The sequence below is a fragment of the Carassius auratus genome, chromosome 5 (assembly GCF_003368295.1).
Source record: "Carassius auratus strain Wakin chromosome 5, ASM336829v1, whole genome shotgun sequence".
Taxonomy (NCBI): Eukaryota; Metazoa; Chordata; class Actinopteri; order Cypriniformes; family Cyprinidae; genus Carassius; species Carassius auratus.
The window spans coordinates 27,860,436-27,888,416 of record NC_039247.1 but is presented as its reverse complement, the minus strand read 5'-3'; the positions used below and the strand labels follow the sequence as shown (position 1 = coordinate 27,888,416).

The 27,981-nt window shown below is 37.2% G+C and overlaps 1 protein-coding gene across 1 annotated transcript in view; it reads right to left on the bottom strand.

Moving 5' to 3' along the window:
* The window catches only part of LOC113069656 (BMP/retinoic acid-inducible neural-specific protein 1-like), a 77,390-nt gene extending 55,150 nt beyond the window's left edge, over positions 1-22,240 (bottom strand). Inside the window, exons 1-2 of the mRNA XM_026242827.1 lie at positions 22,003-22,240; positions 7,223-7,392 (exon numbers count right to left, since the gene is read on the bottom strand). Coding sequence (XP_026098612.1) covers positions 7,223-7,392; positions 22,003-22,240 — 408 coding nt within the window. The remainder of the gene's footprint in view (positions 1-7,222; positions 7,393-22,002) is intronic.
* Positions 22,241-27,981: the final 5,741 nt, after the last annotated feature.

The window sequence follows — 27,981 nt, the reverse complement described above, 5'->3', positions numbered from 1 at the left end:
TCACCTTTGTGTGTGTGTGTATATATATATATTAGGGGTGTAACGGTTCACAAAATTCACGGTTCGGTTCGATACAATACACTGATGTCACGGTTCGGTTCGGTTCGGTTCGATACGTTTTAGATACAGCAAAATGTAAAAACATCTCAACTTTTCAGAATGCCGCAAGCGCACCGCGGGTCATGTGACAAGAACCAACCAATCAGCTTCATCCTTTCCCGTAACAACGTTGAGAGCTCAGCCAAGATGAAGGATCAGCTGATCATAGTTGTATATGGATTGCAATTTTGAAATAAATTTAGTAGCAGAGCTACTGCAAGCGATTTTTAGAGCTGCAAATCCATTTATCCTTCGCTGAAATTTCCGCGTCTCATGGAGAGAGCACGTCATTGTTGCTTAGCAAAGACAGACGCCTCATGAGCGCTTCTGCCCAAGCGCTTTGGAAAGGAGGAGAAAGACGCGCTTAGCGTTTTCCATGCGTTTTTAGGCATGATATGTGAACGGCCCCTAAGGCGCTCGCTCACTCAGCACGCGCTGAAGGCTCGTTGCAAAATGTCGAATGCATTTAACAGACCAGAAATATAAGATCCTAAAATAACCAACAGGTCTGGTGTTTGGGTTGGATTCCCTGTAAGCTATAGTGTCTAAATGCTGCAGGGATAGTTTGCTGCGTGCATGTTTCTCCTTTTTTTTCGTCTTTTCCCAGATAGTACTGACGCATATATCCCAGACATTCCCGCTGGTGTTTTTTTTTTTTTTTTTTTGTATTCCCGCTGGTGTACCCTGTCATGTTGCAGATGCGACATACCGTTGTTTTTTTATCCACCACTCTCTTGCCATCACCATTATAGCTTTAAGGGAATCCAAACTGCACCCAAACACCAGACCTGTTGGTTATTGGAGGATCTTCTCATTTCTAGTCTGTTAAACGCATTGGCTATTTTGCAACGAGCCTTCAGCGCGTACTGAGTGAGCGAGCGCCTGCTGAGTAGCCTAACATAAACATATAAGATGGTGTTTTTTTCTTCTTCGGGAGTGTCAGGGGCGTTGCCTGTTACGTTGTTTGGGTTATTGGGCTACCTTGTTGAACGCATATCATTATATTTCTCTCTCTCTTTTTTTTTTTTTTTTTTTCAAATATAATTAAATACTCCAACGAACCGTTCGGTATACATAATGCGTACCGCGTACCGAACCGAAAGCGTCGTACCGAACGGTTCAATACGAATACGCGTATCGTTACACCCCTAATATATATATATATATATATATATATATATATATATATATATATATATATATATAAATGTCATATAGAACCTTATAAATTCCAAGTTGACGACACACAAACACGCACAATCAGCGGATTAAGAATTAGATTGCCAGAGTATAAAATAAAACCAAACCCCTCGTCTAAAGAAGACAGAGATTTGTGGGATTACGCACAAATGCTGAAAAGCCGCATGACTTGATGCTCATTCAAGCTTACACAGATAAACACAAAATCACGCATGTAAACATTTGACTTAAAATACGGTAAATCTGCTGCACATGATCAACGTTTAGGAAAGGGCCATCTGTCCGGATGTGTTTGTGTTGATGGAGTTTCTTCTTTTATCACATACTCATTTGAAGATCGGCAGGAAGACGCCAACAGCTGCGTTCTGTCTTATGGGAAGATTAGAAGCTCTTATAGCTTTAAAGAACAAACTGTATCCAGAGAAGTCTGTGATGAAGCAGGGCATCATGGGACCACAACTGTGCCTGTTTCTTATTACGTCTGTCACCTGTCAGCCATATAATGAAGTTCTATTTTGAGCTTCTGATTGCAAAGGGAGTTGAACCTCAATGATGTCTTCGTTATATTTCCAAATGTTTTTATTTTTGATGAACAGACAGGGCAAATGAGAGACATCTGTCCCATTTTAGTTAAAAATACTTATTTATATGAAGTGCATATTCACTGTGTGTAGTATGAATGCAAGACAGATGTACTATATTAGTCGTTTTCAGTATTAATATTCAGTATTCAGCATTAACATTAAGGGGAGCACTTTATTTTACAGAATAAACATGTAAATACTTTTTACTTATTATAGTAGATATATGTACTTATTATAGTAATTATAACTTGAATGAACTGGGCAATAGCTATGTACTAACACTCAATCCCCCCCTATGTAGTCACTTCATATTACTCACATTACTTTTTACAGTGTACACTGTAGGTATACATTCATGTAAGTAGATGTAATGTAAAATAAAATGCAATCATATTAACAAAATAAAGATTATCATGTTTGGTGTTGTTTTCACTGCTCTGTTACAGCAGTGTGTCAGTTGTACTGCACATATATGAGTGATACAGCTCTTCTTTACAGTCGCAAAGTGGATGCTTTTTGCTCAGGTCAAAATATCTATTTTAATGGCACCTGTTCTGGCAACACGCCGTCGGATAGTGACTAAAACTGGAGCCTGGCCAACCAATAGATTTTTAAATAGATGTCCTCTGAAATGCTCGCTGCATCATCATAAATTTGCATATGAAGCTTAAGACTAAATCAGATGAAAGCACTTGAGAGAGGAAGACGTGACCTTGAGAGGGGACTATCACACTCCTCCATCTCACAGCATCAGTCTGGGCTTTGTCAATTCCAAACACCAAATACAAACATGCATGCATTTATGTATGAATGTGTGTATGTATGTATGTATGTATGTGTGTATTTTTCCTAATTTTATTCTTAAATAATTTCCAATAGAAAAAAAAAAAAAAAAACATGAAATTTGTCAGCATGAATTTGCTTCTCTACAGGATATGAAGCTGATTCATGCCATGTCCCGTGTCATGTGAATATGGTACAAGTTCAGTGACATTAAATAATAATCACATAAAACATACGCAAGTGCATATGCATGAAATAAAAAATCTGTAAATACAAGAAGCTGAAATGAGCTTGTAACGATTGTTCTGCTTATGATCTCTGCGGGTCATTGCATCTAATGAGCTCTAGATGTTGTTTGCTATTTAATTTCATTGTGTTTGATGCTTTTCATTGTTTTCGATTTTTTTTTTTTTTTTTTTTTGTGCTTTCGATCAGTGATAAATAAATAAATAAATAAAGCTCCAGATCAAGACAACTGAATTCAGGCAATATTGCTTTCCAGCTTTGATATGCAATGCATATATAAAAGGAAAACTAGCTCTAATGGTCGGTCACTTATGATTATATGATTGGTTATGACTAGAATTTTACAAACAAAACTCTCTCAACACATAAAAGACTGAAGCCTAAATCAGTAGTTCAACCAAACACTCTGTCATCGACTGTATTTCCCTGTGAAGCACACAAGCAAATGTTTAGGAGAATGTTCAATTCTTATGGTAGGCCAGTTTGGCTTAAAATGCTCCCAACTCTACTTGCAATAATTGCATGTTTAAAAGTAAGAATGTTATTCTAGAGCTCTATAATTAAACTTTTACTAGTGACAATTCCAATCAACAACTGAACTAGAAAGCTCTCTAATTGCAATTACAAGTAAGTTTTGAAACAGAAAGCTCGGATTTTTTTTTTTTTTTTTTTTTTTACAAGATTTGAATTGAAAAACTCAACGTTTGTAATTATTACAAGTAAGAAATGTATTAGAAAGCTTTCTAAATGTAATAATTAGCAAAAACAGATCTTTCTCATCCAATTCTTGTAATAATTACAAGTAAGAATTTAATCAGTAAGCTCTCCAATTGTAATAGAAAACTCTCTCATCGTAATTATTACAAGAACTGAATTTAAAAGCTCACTTATTGCAATTATTACTAGTAATAATTGTATTAGAAAGCTACCGGAATGTAATTATTACAAGTATTACTGTTTTCAAAGAAGATTCATCCACTGAGGTGATTTGACTGTGATTTGAGAAATATCAGGGTCGTTTTAAACACACAGTGACAGAGCGTCTTCTCTGTGACTTAAGTGCTGTAGATCTCTTCAGCAGTGTTCAGACTTCAGGAGACACTGATAAATATAGCAGAAGTGGTGCTGGGAGGCCATTTTCTACCCCTCTCACTGTTCATTTGTCTGCTGCAAGCAGCTAAATACATACTGAAGTGTCTAGGGCACGTCCCCTCCTGGCAGGACGGGGTAAGAGAGAGGCTAGCTGACAGACGTCATGCATTAGATGCCTCCAGAGAGTGAAGCCTGACGCCATGCTGTCATAGTGTGTGTGTCTGAAAGCCAGTGAGAGTGTGAGTTTATTTGGCTGTATTTTGGGAACAAAGTGTCCTAAGAAGTGAACGAAACCTGCCTTAGGGAATGATTACTAATGTAATCATACTAAACTATGCTTTTAGATGATTAGTTTTTCTGATTAGGTATGTTAGCTCATTGTCATTACTATCAATCAATCAATCAATCATCATTCCGATTACTGTAATGTGAAAATATAGTGAGTAATATATAGTATTTTTTAAATGTATCTTTTATGCAAAATATAATTCTAATTATATCAGTTCGACAAATATAATGTCGATTTTTAGGACCAGATATGTTTGTCAAAGTACATCTTAATTGTTTATAACAGTGTTATTTTAGTATCATTTTCAATCATTTTAAATCCGTTTTTACTTTAATATTTTAATAATTGTAGTAATAGTAATAATTAGTCACATTTATTTATTCATCCCTATTATTATTATTATTATTATTATTATTATTATTATCATTATTATTATTCAGTTTCATTGCAATTTTAGTTGTAATTATTTTTAGTATATTGAGTTAAAGTAAATTAAAATGAGAATATCTGAAGAAGAAAAAACTTTAGATTTTATTTCAATTGCAGGTTATTTCATTTCAGGTTATATTATTGTTTAAATAATAATCATATTATTTCTGTTAAAAAATATATAAGGTTTTACGTTCAGTTTTATTGTAATGTATGAATTTCCATAATTCTATTATATTTGAAATATTGTTAAAATACTCCTGAATGTACTGTCGCACATTTATGGTAAATTAAATGCCATTTATTTAGAAATCTTGAAAGAGGTAGTGCATGTGTTTGAGTGCACTAATTAGCATGTAGTGCAGTACAGACACTTAGTTTCACACTCTTACACATACTGTGTGCCAGTAACGCACTGAGCGTCAGTCTGCAGGATTCACAGGGAAGGCGTGCTGTCATATCAACACTTTCATTCTGTCTGTATGTGCATGAGCCTCCAGAGCTGTACTGCCATCTGAACTCAGTCAATATTGTTAGCGCAGGTCTGTTTGTGTGTGTGTGTGTCTGTGTGTCAGTCTCTGCCTCTTCCTGAATGCTGGAATAGATTCGTGTCTGCAACGTGACTCGTAAAAACACACACAGACCCTGCACGTTTATCTAAATGCAGACATATCATAGACTTGTTTTATATACAGCTACATACATACACACACACACACACACAGGCACACACACACACACACACACACACACACACACACACACACACACACACACACACACACACACACACACATATTTATAATGTTGATGTATAATCTGAATTGTTTTCATAAATAGATGCATTGTTCTTTGTGTTGTCCCTGGATTTCTCGTTATGCACATTCTTTCTAAAACTACACATACATTCCCTTTAGCATCCCTTGTGAATAAGAAGTACACTTTAGCATACTTTTAAAAGCAGTATTTATTTTGGAAATAATAAAGTTTCAATTTATATAATTAAGTGTAAACTGAATTTATTGTCTTTGAACTCTTGATTGCATGTTAACTGCAATTAAACGAAAATGAACTATAGTTTTGAATTAATATTTAATACAATTGTCTGAACTTAAGAGTGTTTTTGAGCCACTCAAGCACATCCCTATATGTAATTCCTTAATTATATTATCTTTGGAATATTATTATAGTGTACTTAATGTATTATACGATAAGCTAAACTATACTGTATTTTCTATTGAAACTTGTATGTCTATTGTTCTAATTAAAGGGTTAGTTCACCGAAAAATTTAAATTATGTCATTAATGACTCACCCTCATGTCGTTCCAAACCCGTAAGACGTCCGTTCATCTGTATTTTTGATGCTTCAACATATTCTAACTGACCCTCTGATGTCACATGGACTACTTCGATGATGTTTTTCTTACCTTTCTGGACATGGACAGTATACCGTACACAGTTTCAATGGAGGGACTGAGAGCTCTGGCACTAAATCTAAAATATCTTAAACTGTGTTCCGAAGATGAACGGAGGTCTCACGGCTTTGGAAAGACATGAGGGTGAGTCATTAATTTTCTTTTTCGGTGAACTAACCCTTTAATTCAATTCAAGTTTATTTATATAGCGCTTTTTACGATACAAATCATTGCAAAGCAACTTTACAGAAATGTAAGTTTCTACAATATTTAGAAGTAGCTAATAAGTGGTGACTGGATAAGGAATTTTCTGAAAAATTAACACTATTAATACAATACAATAATATTAATACAAGACGTTATTTTTATGTACTGTAATTACACATTTGTAATGATGAAGCTGCAATTTTCTACATTTAAAATACGTAAAGTTAAAATGTAATAATGAATAGCACAATGCGGTAAAAATCAAGTGCTTTAGTATGTGAGTCAACATATCAAAATAAGAGAACTACCTTTAAAGCATGACAAAAGATTAAACATGATGATTTAAATTGCAATTCTGCATTATTCCAAAGTACCCTTTTTAAAAGTATACCTCTAAAATGTAAAATAAGTAAATAATAGTTTTTAATAATAATAAATACATAAAAACAGTAAAAGTGCATATTCATTACAATTAAGTCAAAAAAAACTTTTTCACAAGGGAGACCAGTTTAATACAGACACACAAACACACGCAATGGACACTGATAAAACATTTGTGAGCATAAATGCACATGGAGATGAGCAGTAGTTTGTCAGGTCCGTCGTTCTTAAGTCCGTGTCTGTATTTAAGTGCAGCTCAAGTGCTGTGTCTGCTGCTTGCTGTCATCCTGACTCAGCAGCTATTGTCAATTCTGTTTAATTTTGTCATGCTTGACTTCCTGCTACCTCGAGCCCTGTCTCCCAGAAGCTCTTCAGAGGCCTGTCAACTCCAAAAAAAGAAGCTCCATGGACAGATGGACGGTGGGCAGATAATGAAGGAGGAAGAGGATGGTTCTCATTCTTTCGTTCTTACTTTATTCCTCTCTGTCGTGCTTACCTTGATGGCATTGCTGGAGATCTGTATCTCGTGGAGTTTGCGCATAGTGCCGTCACGGTCGATGAAGTATGAGGAGGCGAGCTGGTGCAGTGCCTCGACTCCTTGGGTGGCGTTGACCATCTTCCGGTCCAGCCTGTTCTTGGCCATGTACATGGTGAGAGCTTCCTCACCTAATGGCACAGAGCAATATGGTCAGTTAATGCAAGACTTCACTTCCCGTCTTCCAGGTGCCAAGAGTTAAAATATCACACCCTCCAACATCCATACCCTTTAAAGGGTGATTCTGTCATCATTTGCTCACCCTCAAGACACGCTTTTATTCTCATTCAATTCAAATATGATATAAATACACTGAGTGGATATTGTCATTGAAGGCAAACCTGAACGATTTTCTTCCAATCACAGGGTTTGTTTTTTCAAGGATTTGTTCATATATCATTTGCCTGATCGTATACAATATTTTGTTTTCTAAAACCATGATAATAAGTTATGGTATGGTTTTATGGTAAAATATTTATAAAATATCTTCATGGAACATGATCTTTGCTTGATCTCTTAATGAATTTTAGCATAAAAGATAAATCGATCATTTTTACCCATACAATGTTTTGTGTTCCAGAGTCAGACATACTTATACACACACCCACACACACACACACACACACACACACACATATATATATATATATAGTTTTGAAAATGTTTGCATAAGGCAATACCTAATATGCATATTCAAACATAAATTTCAGAAAAGTGTTATACAAACACAAAACGGTTGTCTAAATGTACATATTAAGTGAGGAAGATGGTCCAATATCCAATAGTTTAAAACTCTTTTTGACCGTAGTGTCTCCCCTTAAATGTATTTCTATTCCATGAAAAAAAAAAAAAAAAAAAAAAAATAATAATATATATATATATATATATATATATATATATATATATATATATATATATATATATATATATATATATATATATATATATATTTGCATAAGTCATATGAACAATTTTCACTCAGAAACAATTTCCACTCAGATATTGTCATTGTTTTTCTTTTGAAATAGAAACACTGAAATATTATTTTCTTGTAAAACATTATCTGACAATATGTGTTTTATTAAAATTAAACCTTTTTACATGTGTATTGTTATGATGCATTTTGGACATTCCGTAATATATTGTTTTGTCATTATTCAGTTATGGAATGACTTGAGGACGTCTAAATTATTTCCACTATTGCTTTACAGGAAAACGGTACTGACATGCCACAGCAGCAGCACATTTCAAGACGTGTTTTCATGCTTGTTTTCATATAAAGTCGTCCCATCGAGGTTGCCAGCATTCATACGGGTATGATTCTGAGTGCTGTGGTTCATGCAGGCAGCGTGTCATTTTATCCACATGTTTCTTCAGTGTGGACTTCCTAGTGTGTAAAACTGCCAAACACTGACATGATGGAGACTCAGCGTGCATCGGTGACTCACTTCACACACTGTCACAGAGACAATTTTGCTTACAGTGTCAAACTGCCATGACCCAAGTCTCTCGCTCGCTCGCTCTTTCAGTCAAGCACTCGATGGCAAGATTTCTTCTCCACTGGAGTCGAGTGGGGAAAGCAGCTATGATTGATTTTTGCAAAGCGTCACTGACCTTTTCCTAAATAACTCATTCACTGGGACACCAGAGGAATATCTGCTCAGACAGTAGTCCTGAAATCCAGCCTGCAAAAACACCTGCTATGTGTTTGCACAGAAAAACACAGGAAGCAAAAACACACAGTCTCTCTCTCTCTCTCTTCCTCTCTATGCATCAGCTCCTTTTCTCAGTCTATCTTTAGAAATAAGCACTCCAAAGCTCTACTGTAGCTCTGCTCCTAGTGAGCACCCTTCATAGCCGCAGTGTTTCACACACATAGACTTTACTTGAAACCATGAAACCATCTGCTGTCGATTAACTAGTGGAAAATCACGCACTTGTTCACAGACAAAGACAGGGCTTGACAGTGAGGCCACTTCAGTCACTACTAAAAGAGATGTGTGCGAACTGTGAAATGTATTTCGGAGCACGGGTGCGAATAAAGCCAAATCCCTCCAGTTGAGTTTTCTTAAATTCAGTGTCATAAAAAGTCTTCAATGCATAAAATGATAAAACAAACATCTTAATGAGCTTTATAAGAAATCTTGTATTTTGGGGATGGATAAACATAAATCACTATACAGCTTATTGATTATTAAACTACAAAAGGAATCAATGAATCAATCAATCAATCAATGAATAGTGCCAAGCGACTGATTATGAACTCGGTTTATGACTTTATGACCTTTTTAAAATATGATCTAGATGGTTGTAAGAATGCATTTTTATCTCTCATCTAAAGGACCAGCTCGCAATAGTATAGATATTTCAAAATAAGAGTCCCAGTGGATTTCAGGATTGTTTATAATTAAAAGTCACAAGTTAAGGTTTTTTTTTTTTTTTTTTTTTTTACAAAAAATTGTATTTAATTTCATTTTCATTTGATTCATATAAAACTATTGTAATTTCTGGCTGGGATGTTTCCCTGCATGAAGAAAAGTCTATATATACAGTATACATATAGAGACACTATATGACAAAGCAAGGAGCACTCTAAAATTTAAAAGATGTCATTTTGCTAAATTTGCGATAATATGGGAATTTAATTAAATACTAGCCTAAGTAATTGAAATGAATGAAACAAATATTGTTAAAAATCACACATTATTTGTTATTTGTCTATATTTCAAACCCGTGGGAAGCACTGAACCACCAGCTAACACCACTAAGATAAAAGACTAATATTTTCAAAATAAAGGTTTTTAAAGATTGTTTTTTTTGCAGTGATGCCACAGAAAATCCACTATTGGTTCCCCAAAGAACCTTTCAGTGAACAGTTATTAAAAGAAACTTTACTGTTTAGAGTGCATGCAAACTGAGATCCCTCATTCTATCCAAAATGAATAACTTGCTAGATTAATATCCTTATACTATTTCAGCAGTATAGAGAAAAGTAGTTTGACTGTCCATGTTCTGGAGGTGGTAAACTGTGCTGAGATGTCACCAAGACAAAAATACAAATAAAAATGCACTTTGGTGCAGTGATGTTGTTTACAGTGAAGTAGCATGAAACAACCATGATATGTGACTTATTTACCAGGGCAAAAGAAGGCAATAATGTAAAAGCCACCAACACAAGAAAACTAACTCCAAAACATACTTTACAGTATAAAAAGCCTTTGCTTCTTTAACCCCCCGAATCCCCTCTTCTTAGGTGCATTTAATACACATTAACAATGAACATAATGCAATTATTTTGCAACTAGAAAAAGGCATTTTGGCAAAATTGATAATTAATTATTTTCCCCCAGTTACATATGGTCAGTTGTCAAATGCATTCACATGTAAGTAGACATACTATACATACACATACTATAGGTATGTGAAAATATGTAACATTAAAAACATTTACAACGGAAAAATAAAGATAAGAAATGTTGGCTATAAAGGCGCTTAAACACTCGCCTCTTCCAATCGATAATCTGACAGCACTTAACATGTAACAAGTATGCTTATATACAATAGTGTAAAAATAAAGGCTTCAAAAGGGGCGTTTCACAGTGATACCATAAAAAAGGCACCACAAAGAACCTGAACTGGAACAGTTCAAAAAAAAAAAAACATTTGTGAAGAACATCTACAAAATGCATACTGTGATCCAGCATTTTGTTCAAAAGACAACAGCACTCTTACTATTCCTGCAGTGTAGCATGTATATGCTGTGTAAAGTATGCAAGAGAGTATACATGGAATAGCTGGATGACCTACATATTACAGCTGGAAATCCGCAGTGTAATCCAGAGCACAGTGTGTGTGTGAAACTGATACTACTACTACTACTAAAAAAAAAAAAAAATAAAAATAAAAATGATTGACTTGAACTTCCATTTTGTAACATATTTTTGTCAGATTTTTATGTAAAAAATGCAAATAAACAATTTGCATTTCTGAGATAGGCATACCCATGCTACGAATAATAATATGATCATGTGACAAGAATGGGTAAAACTTCATTTTACAGTGTCCTTATTACATGTTTTTTTATTATTATTATTATTTTTTTTTTTTTTTTATAGCACAATTACAGGGTACAAACTCTGAACCAAACCACAACGCAATAGTAAGTACATGTTGTTAAATAATATTACTACGTAACTGTATAATAACACAATCTTAAGTACAACTTGCTGTCTTACACTGTATCCACACTAGAAGTGTTGAATCAGCACACCATCTCAAGACCTTCACTAACTACTGACCAACCAGCTGTGAGCTTCAGGCTACACTGTGACATAGAAAAAATAAGGCTGAATAGAAAACTGTTGGTATAGAAATTGAACATGCTTGCGTTCTCTTGTAAAAGATTTTAGCATCCGTATTAAAAGAACACTTACTATATAAATAATATACTTGAAAATGCTTAGAGTTTGAACTTGATGCAATGTTTTAGATACTCGAATGCATATTAATTGCAATTAAATTAAAATGTATTATAGTAAAAATTTATTTTAAATGCAATTAGCTGTTACAGTGCTTTATTTGAGCCTTTATTTGTATGTGCACATCAAGCACATCAGAAAATAAAATGATTGAAAATGTACTTTAAAGGAAACATTAAATATGACATTATTACAAAGTGCACTTTATAAAAGTATTTAAGAAAAAAAAATGTATCTGTCAGCTGAAGGCATGTTTTGACACAAAGGATACTTCTAGTGTGCGTTTACATGCACATTCTCTGATTATGATTAATAATCTAACAACACGTAAGGTCATCTAAGGGTCATGTGTCATCAGTGAAAGATCATAAATTGTAAAGCAAAACCCAAGTATTGCCTTCATTTGTATGCATTTACTGGCTTTTATTTTTCACAATCTCTTGATTTCTGATAGGTATCGACATTCTGCATGCGTGTACATAACAACACTTATCGATCACAATCAACATGCCATGCACAGTTCAGAAGCCACAGTTGCTTTTGTAGTAGCACATTTCATGTTGCATATGTCTGAGAGCCTTATACCACGATCGCAGCTGATGTCTTCTGTCTGACTGGCTCTTCTTTCTGCATGTATGTTAATGTTATGTGCAATCCATGACTGTCAATTAACCTTTTAGCATCAACCTTTCGATCCTCGTGACCTTTATTTTTGGCTGTGTCTACACTGTTCAATCTCAAGAGAAACATGCTACAACAAGGGCGCATGACACACCGTGACGCTAATGTGAGTAACCTTTAAAGGCAGCATTAATAAATCAGATTTCCTGTTAATCAACCGATTAATCAATGTAAGGACATCTACACCAGACAAAGAACAATGAACCTTTATTTTATGACCTTGAGCTGTGGTTTAATTACAAGCTCTCCGTCTGTCCACTATAAAGCAGCTGCTCCTCCGGCATTGATATCAGAACAGCAGCGTCTCGTACTGTTTGTAACGACAGATATTATGAGGCGCGCTCAAGTAGTAGCCTTCATTTCTCTGGATTATACAACGCTTTGTGATTTATTGTGGTTCTCTGGACTGGAACAGGCATATTGCTTCTATCGATTTTCCATTGGGTTTTATGGTCATGGCGTGTAGGTGACGGAGGGTAAGAGCTTTCGTGTCCACAGACTCCCTTGAACACTGTGTCTAGTCGCCATTTCATTTATCTTTGTTTTGCAATAAACTCTATAGGGTTATAATGTACAATAAATGCTGCAATGACCGACAGCACAGCCGCTGACCTGCTCAACACTTAAGGATGAAAACCATTTATAATTCCAAAGGCCATTACACAATGTAAACAAAACAAGCAAATTAGCATGTGAACTGTTGATATTTTAATCAACTGTTAATAACATGCTATAGTTCTGAGTATAACTATTCAGTTGGTAAGATGGCAAAAAATAATAATTAATTTAATTTAAAAGACATTTAACAGTTGACAGCAAACTCAAAATATGAAACACTATTTATACACATACAAATGACATACACATATATTTTTTTTATATATATATATAAAAATTGATCACACACACATACACACAAACAATAATTTAAAGACTTTGAAAATTATTTAAAAATGGATTTAAAATTTAAGACAGTGCGATTATTTTGGGTTGCAGAAAATAAAGTACAATTCATAAAATACATTGCAATCAGTTCAGATGTCGCACAGTGCTCATTCAATAAATGCACAGCTAAACAGAAGAATTTTGAGTCTATATTTAAAAATGTCTAATGTTTTAGCACATCTGATCTCTTCTGGAAACTGATTCCTACTGTGGCTGGCATAACTAACAGCAGATTCCTCTTGTTTTAAATGAACCCTTGGTATTTCTCGATCCTAATGATCGGAGGGGTCTGTTAGGTTTATATTCAGTGAGCATATCTGCAATGTATTTCAGGATCAGGAGCCCCCCCTAGGCTTATCTCGGGAACAGGAGCCCATCCTGGGCTTAACTTGGGAACAGGCACTGGAGGGCGCTCTGGAAGGCATTCACGAGGAACGGGCACAGGAGGCAAGCTTGGGTGAGCTGCGGACAGCGGCGGGCTTGACTTGGGGAAGGCTGGCTGATGGGTCCCAGATCGGGTTTGGAGGCTCTCCAGACACCGGATGACTGCCTCTTTACAACCAAGGTTGGTAGTATCCAGAAACTCTGCGGTGCGATTGAAAATCATCCTGATCTGGAACAGCATCTCCAGATTTTCCCCCTCGATGGAGCTGGTGAGGGCAAGCGACACAAATGCCCTCGCGTAACTAACAGGGTTGTTGCTCACTCGTTCATCCATTGATCACAACCCAAAAAGGAAAACATGAAAAGTTTAAGCAACGGAGGAAAAAAAAAATTGGGGAGGAAAGGCACAGCTTACTTTTTGGGTTGGCTGTTCTGTCACGCTTCACGGGATCGAGGAGAAAGGAGACACTGGATATTTCTTCAACGTGGAATTTTAATTCAAAGACATTAAATTCTTATGAAATCAGAAGACATTTAACAGCTGCCTCAGTTGCATATTAAAACATTAACATTTCAGAAAACCTATATTACAAAACAATTAATTAATAATGAATAATTAACTGGAGAAAATAGTGTGATATCTGTTAAAGTGTATTACCTTATTCACCTGTTGTGCCTTAAAACAAAACGATATTTAGGTGCAAACTTGTCTAGCCAAATTAGGCAGACACCACTATGGTCAAACTGCATAAACTATCCATGCTCTTTTATCACATTGAGTCTCTTTATTATTTTCTTTTCTTTTCTTTTCTTTTCTTTTCTTTTCTTTTCTTTTCTTTTCTTAATATATCCTTGATTGATAGATAGTGGAGCATTTTAGCATGTTGATGCTAGTGTTTCCCCAGCTTTAGTGGTGTGTTCATGTCTCTTTAGTACGCTAAGACATTGTGTTCTGCTGGGTCCCACATGGTGGGATTGCCAGAGCGTTCAGAGACTTTCACAGAAGCTCACAGATGCTTGGCACACAACGCTGGCTTTAATGTGGATCAGACGGCATCATCCTCTCGGCAGTTTGTGTGTGTGTGCATCTGCTCTCCGCTCATGTTTATCTGCCAACTTAATAACACACTGTAAAACGCACAACTGACACTGAGAGCACTGACCTCAGGCCTGTTATCGTGTCTTATGACCCCTAGAGCAAAGGCGATCTACTGACACACTGAGACATAATGATCATGATGAGAGACAGAGAAACCATGAATGAAGCTGTATGGCTCATTCTTAAAAAACTGTACATTAAAATCTCCCTGAGCACAGAGACGAATTCAGTGACACAGAGTTGAAGGTCAGTGCAAAAAGTAGGGATGCACTGATACTATCTTTTTTAAGAATAAGTCTGATACAGATACTTTCATTTTTGGTACTCGTCGATACCGATACCCGTATTTTAACAGCATTTGTAATTTTTTTTTTTACAAACGTGTTGGCTACAGAGACAAAATACTACTACTACTACTACTACTAATAATAATAATAGTAAGTAATAGTAATAATAGTAAGAAGAAGAATCATGTCAGTTGGCTTAATTTAGCAAACAGATATTTCCTTCAGTTAATTCCACACTTAATTATACCTGTTAAAATGTATTGTATAAGCTTTTGATACTTTTGTTACGTTCATTTTAATTTTGCATTAGAAAAATAATACTGTAATCACAAAACATTTCCCTAAAATAATGCAGGGGACCACACGTTATATATTATATAAGTATGGCATACTATTTTAATTATTTAATTTACATCACGCTCACTATACGTGGACCCTCGCGTACAAATAAAAAACATAATTTTAAAGCAACCTTAACACATTGGTGCAGAATGAGAGAGATAATTCTAGCTTAGTGCATTTCACACAGTCTGCTAGTTTCACTTTTGCTTTAAATGTATGCTTGACGTTTAAAATAAATGTTGTTTATAGTGAATACCCATATAATTTTTGTTTGTTTTATACTTATGATTTAGTTTTAATCCAAATGCGTGTGCTAATGGAGCGAACAGCAATCATGATCATGCAACAGAAGTGCATGCTATCTTACGCATCTCTCGCTCTCCTCACTGTCAACTAACTTTAGTAACTTGTGCACTGTTTTCCTTGCTTGCTTTTTACATATCCGACCGAACTACAAACTACATACAGTGATGTATGAATTCCTCTTCAGGAACTCGAGCTCCTTTGAAAACACTATGGGGAACGCGTCTAGCATGAGAGACTCTGAATATTGTGTTTAATCTGTCCAATGGAAGAGCTAGACGTCACGGATGGGGTAACGTAAGCAACCAGGAAGCTATAAAAGCATGTGCCGCGCAGCTGGCGTCAGCTTCGCATCTTTCAGCAAGTGCTCTGTGTGTGAATGTGAGTCTTACTCACTGTTGTCTGTCCCAGTAAATCCCGGAGGGCTCTCTTTGAGGAGGGGGCCTTTGTCAGCGTTCCCTGCAGTGCTGGCCCCACTTCTGCCGAGGTAGAGTGGCAGCTGCACTCGTGGGGTTCGCAAATGGATCTGGCAGAGGGAATGGAGACGGGCAAGTCCCTATCTCCTTCCACTTCGACCAGATCGAGCGCCCAGTCCCTGTCCCAGTCTGCGGTTTCTTCCCCCAGGGAGAGTGATCGACATTCTGCCTCTCTTCCTCTGAAGAAGTTGACGTGGAGTCTGTCAACAGGGATTCACCACCCCTTCGCCGCAATATGAGGAGCTTGTAGAGGTGGTTACTCAAGCGGTGGCCAAGTTCAATATTGATTGGCCCGCCAGGAAAACATCTGAACCGCAGAAAAGCAAGCTTTCTGCGGGCAAGTCAACCAACTCCTAGCCGGGGCCTTCCCTTCTTTCCCGATCTGCACAAAGAAATAGCCAGATCGTGGAAACGCCCGTTCTCAGCCCGCCTCTACATCCCAGCGTCTGATTATTATGGCAACGTGGTGGGGATGGTAGAGCGTGGCTATAGAGTGATACCACGGGTGAAACAGATGCTCATGAGCTATCTGTCCCCCGGAACTGAATAGTCTCTGAAGGGCCCGGCGTTGCCCTCTGAACCGCTTATAACTACCTCGGCTTTGGTGGGCAAAGGGTATGTGGCAGCAGCGCAGGCTGGTGCGTGTCTGCACACCATGGCGGTGTTACAGGCGTACCAAGCCGACCTGCTTAGAGCTAGATGAAGAAGAGGAGATCAATTTTGAAGATATATAACGGACCGCTGATCTCTCCCACCGCGCCACCAAGGAGACTGCCTGAGCGATTGGCCGGTCTATGGCAGCTATGGTGGCTGTGGAGTGACATTTATGACCCTGTTCAAAATGAAGGAGAAGGACACGGTCTGCATTATGGACGCCCCGCTTCAGCCTTCTGGCCCGTTTGGCAACGCTGTCAGCTCTGTTGTCGACAGGTTTCAGGAGGCACATAAACAAGTGGTGGCATTCCATAAGTTTTGGGGCATCTGGGCAGGATTTGAGCAGCCCCATGCCAACTCCTCATATAGAGAGGCTCAAAAACAGAGCCGTTAAGAGCGTCAGGAATGAGAGTCTCAGCGACACTCTTGTTCTTGGACTTATAAGCCCAAACAAGATCTTAGGGCAGTGATCGAAGCTAAGAAGTCCTCGGCCAAAAAGTCCTGACACCAGGGCAGCTGGGGTAGAGCGGGTTACACTGCATTTACATGGTGCCCGACTTGCCTCAATGCCCTCGGGGGAGGTCAGTCTGCCAACCCTGCCAGAGTTCCAGGGCACAGCGGCCTCCAGCGAGTGCCGTTCTCAGAGGCTAGCCACCCCTTTGGTTTAGACATGGCCAGGTTAAAGAGATACCGACCTGGCTGTCTCAGTAACACCAGAGGTCAGTCTTGAGAGACTGATTCCCTTAGTATATTTTTCAGCGTGGAAACTACTGCCAAATATATCTCAATGGGTCCTGTGCACAGTAGAGAAGGGCTACCGTATTCACTTCGGCTTTCCATCGACTAGATTCAATGGGTTTACTCCGACGCTAGTCGGCCCAGAGCAGGCTCTGGTTATAGAACAAGAAGTGAATACCCTATTAAGGAAGGAGGCCATCGAGATGGTCCTTCTCAAGACAGGGAGTCCAGGTTTTACAGCCGGAATTTCAATGTTCCAAAGAAGGATGGGGGGTTGCGTCCAATCATAGATCTATGTGTTTTAAATCGATCAGTTATGACACTGAAGTTCAAAATGCTCACGATCATGCATGTTGTAGCTCAAATCAGATCTGAGGACTGGTTTGTCACAATAGATCTCAAAGATGCATACATCCATATCTCCATCCTTCCACAACACAGGAAGTTTCTGAGGTTCACTTTCATGAAGCTTACCAATATCGAGTACTTCCCTTCGGCCTTGCACTCTCACCCTGCACGTTCACGAAATGTGTAGATGTGGCTCTGGTTCCTCTGCGTATGCAGGGCATCTGCATTCTCAATTATATCAATGACTGGTTGATTTTAGCTCAATCAGAGCAGATGGTGGTTCGACATCAAGATGTTGTTCTTGCACATGAGGGAGTTGGGTTTGAGACTGAATGCCAAGAAGAGTGTACTTTCTCCAGTTTAGAGAAGCACCTATCTAGGCGTAGTGTGGGATTCAACCACGATGCAGGCATGTCTGTCCCCTGCTCGTATCGAGTCGATCCTCATGTCTGTCAAGAGAGCCAGTGAGTCACTGTCAAACAATTTCAGAGATAGTTGGGTCTGATGGCAGCTGCGTCCATTGTGATACCTCTTGGCCTGCTGTACATGAGACCCCTACAGTGGTGGCTCAAGACCAAGGGATTTTCCCCGAGGGGGAATCCACTTTGAATGATCAAGGTCATGTGGTGATGCCGCCGTGCCCTAAACATGTGAAAGAAACCTTGGTTCTTGAATCAGTTCTGGTGCTGGGAGCTCCTTGTTGCTGTATAACACTAGCGACGGATGCTTCCCTCACTGGTTGGGGTGTGGTCATGAGTGGCCACCTTGCCCATGGTCTGTGGAGCGGTCGCCATCTGACATGGGATATCAATTGTCTAGAGATGTTAGCCATCTATCTAGCACTAAAATACTTCCTTCCAGACCTGAAGGGTCACCATGTGTTGGTGCACAATGACCACACGTCTGTGCAAACTCCTGTCACTCAGAGCAGACATACTGTTGAGGCAGGGGCCGAGGAATGGAAGCTTCACCCAGAGGTGGTGAAGCAGATATGGAGAATTTTTTGCAAAGCTCAAGTGGACCTCTTTGTGACTTGAGAGACATCGCAATGTCCCCTTTGGTTCTCTCTAGTTCATCCAGCTCCCCTGGGACTGGACGCTAACTGCCCAGTTGGTACAGTTCTGGAGTTTCTGCAAGCCAGGTTCTCTGCAGGGTTGACCCACTCAGCGCTGAAGGTTTACGTGGCGGCCATTGCGGCCTACCATCTCCCACTTGGTGATCTCTCTTTGGGAAGACACCCCCTAGTTACACGTTTCCTCCGCGGTGCACTGAGGCCTCCAGTACGGTCCCGTATTCCCCCCTGGGACTTGGTTGTGATGTTAAAGGCTCTTTGTAAAGCTCCATTTTAGCCAATACAAGATATTTCAGACAGACATATGACCCTTAAAACTACCTTTCTGTTGGCTATCACCTCTCTGAGGAGAATTGGAGATTTTCAGGCCCTCTCAGTGGCCCCTACTTATCTCGACTTCGCACCCGGCATGGCCAAGGCGTTCATATACCCTCGAGCGGGTTATGTTCCTAAGGTTCCCTCTGTCACGCCACAACATGTAGTGCTGCAGGCCTTCTGCCCTCCTCTCTTTCAGGAGCCTGACCAAGAGAATCTAAATTGTATGTGTCCAGTTCGAGCACTGGACACATACATCTACGGAGCTGCCCTGTGGAGAAAATCGGACCAATTGCTAGGTACGGTCCCCCCAAAAGGGGCTTACCTGCATCTAAGCAGAATCTTAGTCATTGGATAGTCAAGGCTATCAACGTCACCTATGAGTCCTCTGGTCTTCCACCACTGCTGGGAGCCAAGGCTCACTCTACATGAGGTATGGCGGCCTCCAAGGGGTGGCCCACACCCTCCACTTTTGCAAGATTTTATGGCCTAGATATGCCAGTTACTCCAGGCGCTTCTATTATCTTGTCCTACGCTGTGCTCTTTGGATACACACTAGGCCACATTAGGCACCTCGTTCCCCATAGCGTTTTCGATGCAGCTCGAGTTCCTGAAGAGGAACGTCTCTAGGTTATGCATGTAACCATGGTTCCTTGAGGGAACGAGACGCTGCATCTAGATGCCATACCCCCGGCACCACTGCCGGCGCTTACTGGTACTCAAAGCTGATGCCAGCTGCGTTGCACGTGCTTTTATAGCTTCCTGGTCGCTTACTTCACCCCGCCGGTGACGTCACGCTTTCCCTTGGACAGATTACACACGATATTCAGAGTCGCTCACACTAGAAACGTTCCCCATAGCGTTTTCGATGCAGCATCTCGTTCCCTCGAGGAACCATGGTTACATGTCTAACCTAGAGACGATATTCACTCAACAAGAGCACACATCTGTGCTGCCACCCACTCTATGCACTCAACGTGCTCTGCTTATAAGTATTTTACAAGTAAGAGTACAGAAGCACATTATCGGGCCCGACACTAATACCAGTATCGATATTGTTGCATCCCTAAAAAATAATAATAATCTGACTGAAAATATTAACAAAAGCTAAAAACAGTAGTATATCAATGTTACTAAAATAACACTAGGACACACATAACTAAAGAGACTTCCTTCGGCTGCACTGCATTTATTCTGTTCTTACAGTCCAGCATCATATTCCTTCTTACTATCCAATTTCTCTGTTCCATAATTAGAGCATCAAGTTTAACCACTAAGCCAGAACTAATATAATGTTCCAACCCCTAAATACAAACTCCCCATGAAAGCTAAACGACAGAATGTCAGAGCAATTACACTTGACAGCTGTGTATCTATGTGAAACTGAGCCCTTAAAGGACAAAAAGGGTATCAGGCTCACTTCTGCCCCGCACAAACACACAAAATGTGATTATGAACTGGCATTACAGACACAATCCATTAACAAAATTATTCGTTCTCAAATGTTCCACAGCACTGACTCTCACGAACCAGAGAAACAGATATAGCAACCATAAAACTGAGCATAGTTACTGACAGGACAAACATAGACTTATCAACTCTTAAGGCAAGACACTATAAGAAAACATTGTTTGTTCAGGCACTGCTCCATTTAGAGAATTGAGAATATTTTGCTTCCATAATTTAATTTTTTTCAGGCTAGTTGAAAGAAAATACCAAAATAGACATAGAGGTCTTTTTTTTTTTTTTTTTTTTCACTTTTTTTGTATTAGACTTTATCTACTTGTGTCTCTTGATTTCAATAAAAAAGCAACACATTTCAGCAACACTTATACACCAAACTTTACAGTTTTATTCATATCCATAATCTGAAGTATTTTACTTAAGTGTTTGTTCATGCATCATACACTTTATTTATTTTTTTCACTTTATGCATTTGTAAATTTAATTTACAACATATGTCTTTAAATGCCATTTTTATCTTTAAAGGTTCTCTCTACTTCAGTAACACTTACTGTACCAAACTTTTTAGTTTTATTCCTATTGATATTCTGAAGATTTTTCAGAGGGGTTTGGTAATATATCATTCACCTGATTTTATACAATATTTTATTTCTTAAAAGCATGAAGAAAATGTATTATTATTATTTATTTATTTATTTTCTGTCTGTTGACAGTATTTTTGGATATATTGGATGATGAAAAAACTATTGTTTTACTTTAATATGTCAAATTTAAACAAAAACAAGCAAATAATAAATAAATATTCAGATTTCTGTTCTAGAAATGTATAAAAATTGATTTTTAGATAATTAGATAATGCATCAGTTGCATATTTAAACATAACATTTCAGAAAACGTATATTACAAAACAATTAATTAATAGTGAATTATCAACTGGGGAAAGTAGGGTGATATCTATTAGTTGAAGTTTTACTCCATTCACCTGCAGTGCCTTAAAAGCAAACAATATTTTGGTGCAAACTTGTCTATCACTTGATTGGAATGTACACTATGGTCAAACTGCATGAAATATACATGTTCCTCTATCACATTGAGTCTGGATTCAGTATGAATTCATAATGTGATGTCTGTGCATGTGTCAGAGGCAGCACTCACCTCCCAGTGTAGCTGAGATCAAGATGTGCGTCCCATATTTCTTGATAATGGTGTCGATGAACTGTTGCGTGGACGGCCGTCGTCCAAGCATCCGCAAGCTGCGCTGGAACTCCGGCATCAAGGGCAGAGGATTCCGGATCAGATCCCGCCTCTCGATGGCCGTGTTCCTCACCTTCCAACGTGCAAACTCCCTACAGAGCAGAGCAGACCGTGAATGAGGAATATGACAAGACAGCATCAGTGGTTTAGTGGAAGAAGATTATTTTCTACTGTTAAGAAGACAGTTATATATTATTTCGAACAAACTTACAGTAATCATAAAAGTTAATTTAAAAAGCAGTTAATGAGTGTTTATCTCCTGCTGGTAAACACACACTCACATACAGTGCTTCCACTTGAGGAGGTAACCATAGCAACAGAGGTTGCTGGAGCACTTTTCATTAGGATTATTATCGGATGGAACACTGACAAATCATGACTACTGTCATTATCAATTTATTACCATATCACAACTTAATGTTTTATTATACAACAATCTTTAATTGAATCGATGCTTGGCTTATTGTGGTAATGATCAACTCAACAGTCTCAAATTCTCTTTAGAAATATCTTTATATGTAATGAAAATTTAGAAAGCCTTTAAATATAAAGTATTATTAAAATACATTATATTATGCCTTGTAATGCACCTCATAATGGATTATATATGACCTTGGACCACAAAGCCAGTATTTTTTTATTTTTTTTAAATTGAGATTTATACATAATCTGAAAGCTGAATAAATAAGCTTTCCATTGATGTATGGTTTATTAGGATAGGACTTGACGGGACTCTGACGGGTGTAAAGTATTTTTAATTCAGTTATTTGTGCACATCAACTAAATTCCAATCAGAATAGCTAATAACAAGTTAAAATACATAAATAAATACAGTTAACATTTATTTTATTTAGATGTATTTAATTGCATATTATTACATTATAATTCTCCATTCATTATGTATTCATCTATTTATGGTTGCATCTTTAGAAAGTTTAATGCATTAAAATGTGACAAACAACCTCATTTTATACTGTATGTAAAAAGGAATCTGCAAAAAAATTAATGCATTTTATCTTTGGTGACAATCATGAAAAGTTATAATGCATCACAATATACATTATGAATATCTATATAATGCATTATACATAAAGGTTTCGAGTAAAGTGTTAATAACTTTCTAATAGTGAATTTCACATTTGCATTAAGGTTTATGTGTCTGTTTTGTCCACAATAAAATAAAGGAATAACATGAGGGCATGATAATGGTAACTTTTCATGTTGGGGTGAACTATTCATTTATGCAATTCAGTTTTGTCCCAATGTACAGCATACAGTCTGTCAAGATTAATTTTGTTTCACCTGAATGTGTCATGTGGCACTTTTGGCAAAATACAATTTCAAATGCATTGCCAATTGCAAAAGCTCAACAAGCACCAACAATCATTCGACAATCACTTCTGTCCAGTGTCATAGAGGGAAAAATAAAAGCAAAACCATTTTTTTAAAACTGAATCCAAATCAAGGCTTTCACACTGTTATCTAATCAGCACGACTGCCAGCTGCAGATAGAAGCTGCTGATGTCTATCAACGAAACCATGAGCATCAGTCCTGATATGATTTGCCATTGGCCAGATTTTGGTCTCACTAATTAGACAATTGGTTCGATTAGCATCTCATTTGGCAGTGAATCACATGCATCTAGCTCCTGTAATGAAGTGAGAATTGATACTATTTGAGACATGAAATGCATTTGCTGAGCGATTAGCTAATAATCTGAAAAAAAAAAAAAACGGGAAAAAAAACCTTCAATTCAGATGAGACTGAACAGTTGAAACTATTTTAAAGAAGCATCTATTTTCATAAATGCTGAGTTCAGAATTATACATTGGAAATGTCCATTCAGCATCTGTCTCAAGACTTGAGGAAAGTGCCAGAGCAGCAGTCAGTGCTGAACTTCTGCTAACACCTGCCACCACGTTTGAAGGAGGCTGGATGTTCAGTTCAGGAACTACAGGGACCTTCTGTCAGGAGATCGCTCTGACATTCACATTTGCTTGGTAGATTGTTGTGCAGTGACTGCTAATGTCCTGTTTTAAGTTCTTAAATTAAATGAAGGCACTTTATTTATTCTATAAAAGTTCAGCCATATCACATGAACAAGTTTGGCTCAGGATGTGGCCCAACTACACTCATGCTCACAGACAACATCTGTTCAGTTATTTGTTCAAACTATATATATATATATATATATATATATATATATATATATATATATATATATATATATATATATATATATATATATATATATATATATATATGTGTGTGTGTGTGTGTGTGTGTGTGTGTGTGTCTCTGCATGACATCGGGCCTCATTGGCCGGCCCCAGCGGTTCACAACATCAATGTGAACACCACCGTGAGAACTAGTGCCAGCTGTTTACCACTGTATGTACAGTAGGTATCAACTCAAGAGGAACAGAAACAAATCTAACTGTTATTGAAGTATACGTCCCTCTAGATTTACCACAAAAGCTTACTTCACTTGTGGAGGACTAGAAATACATCATCCTATAATAAAACATTGGGCACATGCCAACAAAGTGTATGCCATCAGTAGCTGTTTACTTCTGCAGTACTGTTTTTCATCTTTGGTTTTGGGTGTGAACGTGTGTCTTCACAAACAGCTCCATTCTTAAAGTGCTCGAAATATCTCAATGCTCATTGTATATGTCCAGAACAGACAGAAGAAAACAGTGCTGGTGCATTGTCTCCATATCAGAATCCATTCGAACAGCAGTCTGAAAGCTGTGTGGCTTCACTGACCTTACATGTGCGATAAAGAGGCCACAGACATGGTTAATGACCTAAACCTGTAAAGATATTGATCCGCCTTCCCAGCATTTGTAAATAAAATAGTCAATTAACACAGTTACATGGCCTTATCTGCTAGTGCTCTCACACTTTTCAAATCCAGAAACCCTGGACACTGTGACATGTTAATTGGGATTCATTATCCACAGCGGGGCTTTTCACAAGCCTGGGACATGGAATTGCTGCAGTAAAATCAAAGCAAGACATTACCATTATGAAATTGGATTTTCATAAATACATTTAAATTATTAAATAAAAAGACAATACTCAAATAAAATTCGATTATATATATTAAGTTCAAAAGTTTACATTCACAATGCAGAATCTGTAAAATGTTAATTATAAAAAGGGATCAAACAAAATGCAAAACTAAGTATTTATTTTATTTTATTTTTTTGAGAAAGTTGTTCATGAGTCCATTGCTTGTCCTGAACATTTAAACTGCACACTGTTCTTCAGAAAAATCCTCCCTGTATGACGTTAAGACATTTACTGATGGTCCAGAAAGAAACAAAATGCTTTAGGAGTCCGGGGGTGAAAACTTTTGACGGAAGCAAAAATTATTATATAAGTGTGATTTACCCTGATATTCAAAATTCAAAATGTTTTATATATCATATTTTCTCAGGTTGTATAAATAAATAAGTAAAATGGAGAGCTGATAATTAAATCGTTTTGAGAGGAGTCAGTGGGCCGCCATTATTTGCTAATACGTAAAGTATACTATAGTTAAGTTTGAGCACCTCTGGTTTACAGCTGCTCCTCAGCATTCCACGTCAGACAATTTGTGGATCTACAAATGCTGGAGGTTTGGAGGGCTTTTGGGGTCGGTACTGTAATAAAAATATCACCAGGCAGCTAAGAGCTCTGGGAAAGCGCGTACAATTAAGTCTACCTGCGTGAAGCCGACCCTCGCTGCGCCGCGGGTGCCAGAACAATTCTGGATTGACACCATCTTCAAACTGCGATCAGCTGCTCTGTCTTGAAAATAAAAATATAAGGAGACCTCTGCAGAAACATGATGATAATTGAGTTATACGGCGGGTTTCGGCAGCCCCCCTCTCCTTAATAAAAGTTGAACCGCTACACCTTTAGAAATCATTCTAAGAGCTTCGTAATTACTGCTCTTCAAGGGAACGGGAACAAATATATGCAAATTGCATTGTGTCTGCTTTTGCATCAACAAATCTCAAGGTAAAGTAGTGCAGATAATGAGGCGTATTAAGACTCCACACGAAATCAGTCAGGAGGAGGATATTAGGTGTGTCGGCCGCACATATGTGTTCAGATGCTTGAGTAGATGGGAAGAAAATGAGACGCGGAAGCTGAGGAATAGGAAGCAGCGACAGAAGGTGGAAGAGAGATGGAACAGAGAAGAATGAAGATGAGAACACAACCAGGTTGAACACACTGGAATACTGATGAGTTCAATGCCAGACCAGACTACTTCAGCTCTCAGTCCGCCTACTTATAAACTATATACTATATACTGTATACTAAAATATATTTATAAACAGTCACGACTCCAAAATCTGATATGATGCGCAGCATTTGATGGGCAACATACATATACATATATGTGTGTGTGTGTGTGAAAAATATTTTTTTCTTAAACCAAGATACATTTTACATTTTAAAACTGTAAAGTTTTTACTTAAACCAAGATACATTTTACAAGAAAATATTTTAAATTTTTTTCTACTTCAAAATGTTATCTCTGTATATCTCTGAGTTACAGATGTTGTTTTTTGCAACAAAAAAAAAAGTGTATATCAGTGTATTTCAGTGTATATACAGTATGTGTAAGTTGCTGTGTTTACAGTTGTATAATAAAATGATACTATCATTAATAAGTTAAATATCTGATCATCGCATTGCTACTATAAAAGACAGTCTTGAAATGCAAGTATAAGAATTGCAATAATTCTTGACTTAGTCCTCCATAAATAAATAAATCAATAAATAAAAATAATAATAAAATTCAATGCTTGAAATATATCAACTCTACGTCCAAAAAAGGATTAAACGCTGAGACAATAGCAATCTTCTTTTATTATTACAAGTAGAAAAAAAATAAAAATAAAGGCTCAGAGCAATTTAAAATCCACAACAAACGTTTCAGTCTCATAAGACCATACTCAGCATCCACATCTTTTGAAATATTTCATCCTTATATATAATACACACACATGTATTAAATAAACTATAGACCAGTTACTCAAAGTCTGCAGGACAGAAACTTTGCCTCTGGATGTTAAATTACACTAATTTTTTTTTTTTTTTTTTTTTTGCATAATAGTAAGAGAAGGTTGAGTATTTCAAGTTACAAAGTTTTGTTTTACTCTTTTTGGAGGAATTTGTTTGTAACTTGGAAATATGTTGCATGTGATAGTGCACAAGATCCAATCTACACTTTCGTAAAATATTTATTGACTAGCTATAAAGGGAAATTAAGTAGTAAGGATGATATGTGAAATGGGAACAAGTTAATTATTATGAACACAAGTTTGTAAGGATATACTGAAATATTTGTAAAAACGAACGAAAAGTAGGTTAAATATTGTGTCAGACTTCAAAAATTGAACAAACATAGCTGATCTCAAAAGATGAACATAAGTTTTAACTCTAAAAAAAGATTAATTACTTTTTTATGCCAGATTTTTAGAAAGAAAAAAAGTAAAGAAAAAGCTGAATTGCACAAGTTTATAGAATAATACATAATAAAAAGAATAATAATCTAATCTAAATTTCAGTTCTCGTCTCAATTTGTCCAGAATTGTCCACTGTGATTCCAGTTCCACTCATCACTACTGTTCATCATCAAAAAACACAAGCTTGTTAAAATATTATTGATAACTAAAATTTCACTTTAGCAATAATGTGTTTCATGGTTTCATGCAGTTCCCTTCATTTTTTTATTATTTTGATATATTTTATAATTTTATATTATATTGTCAAACACTATTTTCTAGTTTGGATGCATATGGGGCAAATTGTGGCCTAATAGTTAGAGATTCAAACTCCTAATTCAAAGGTTGTGAGTTCGAGTCTTGGACCAGCAGG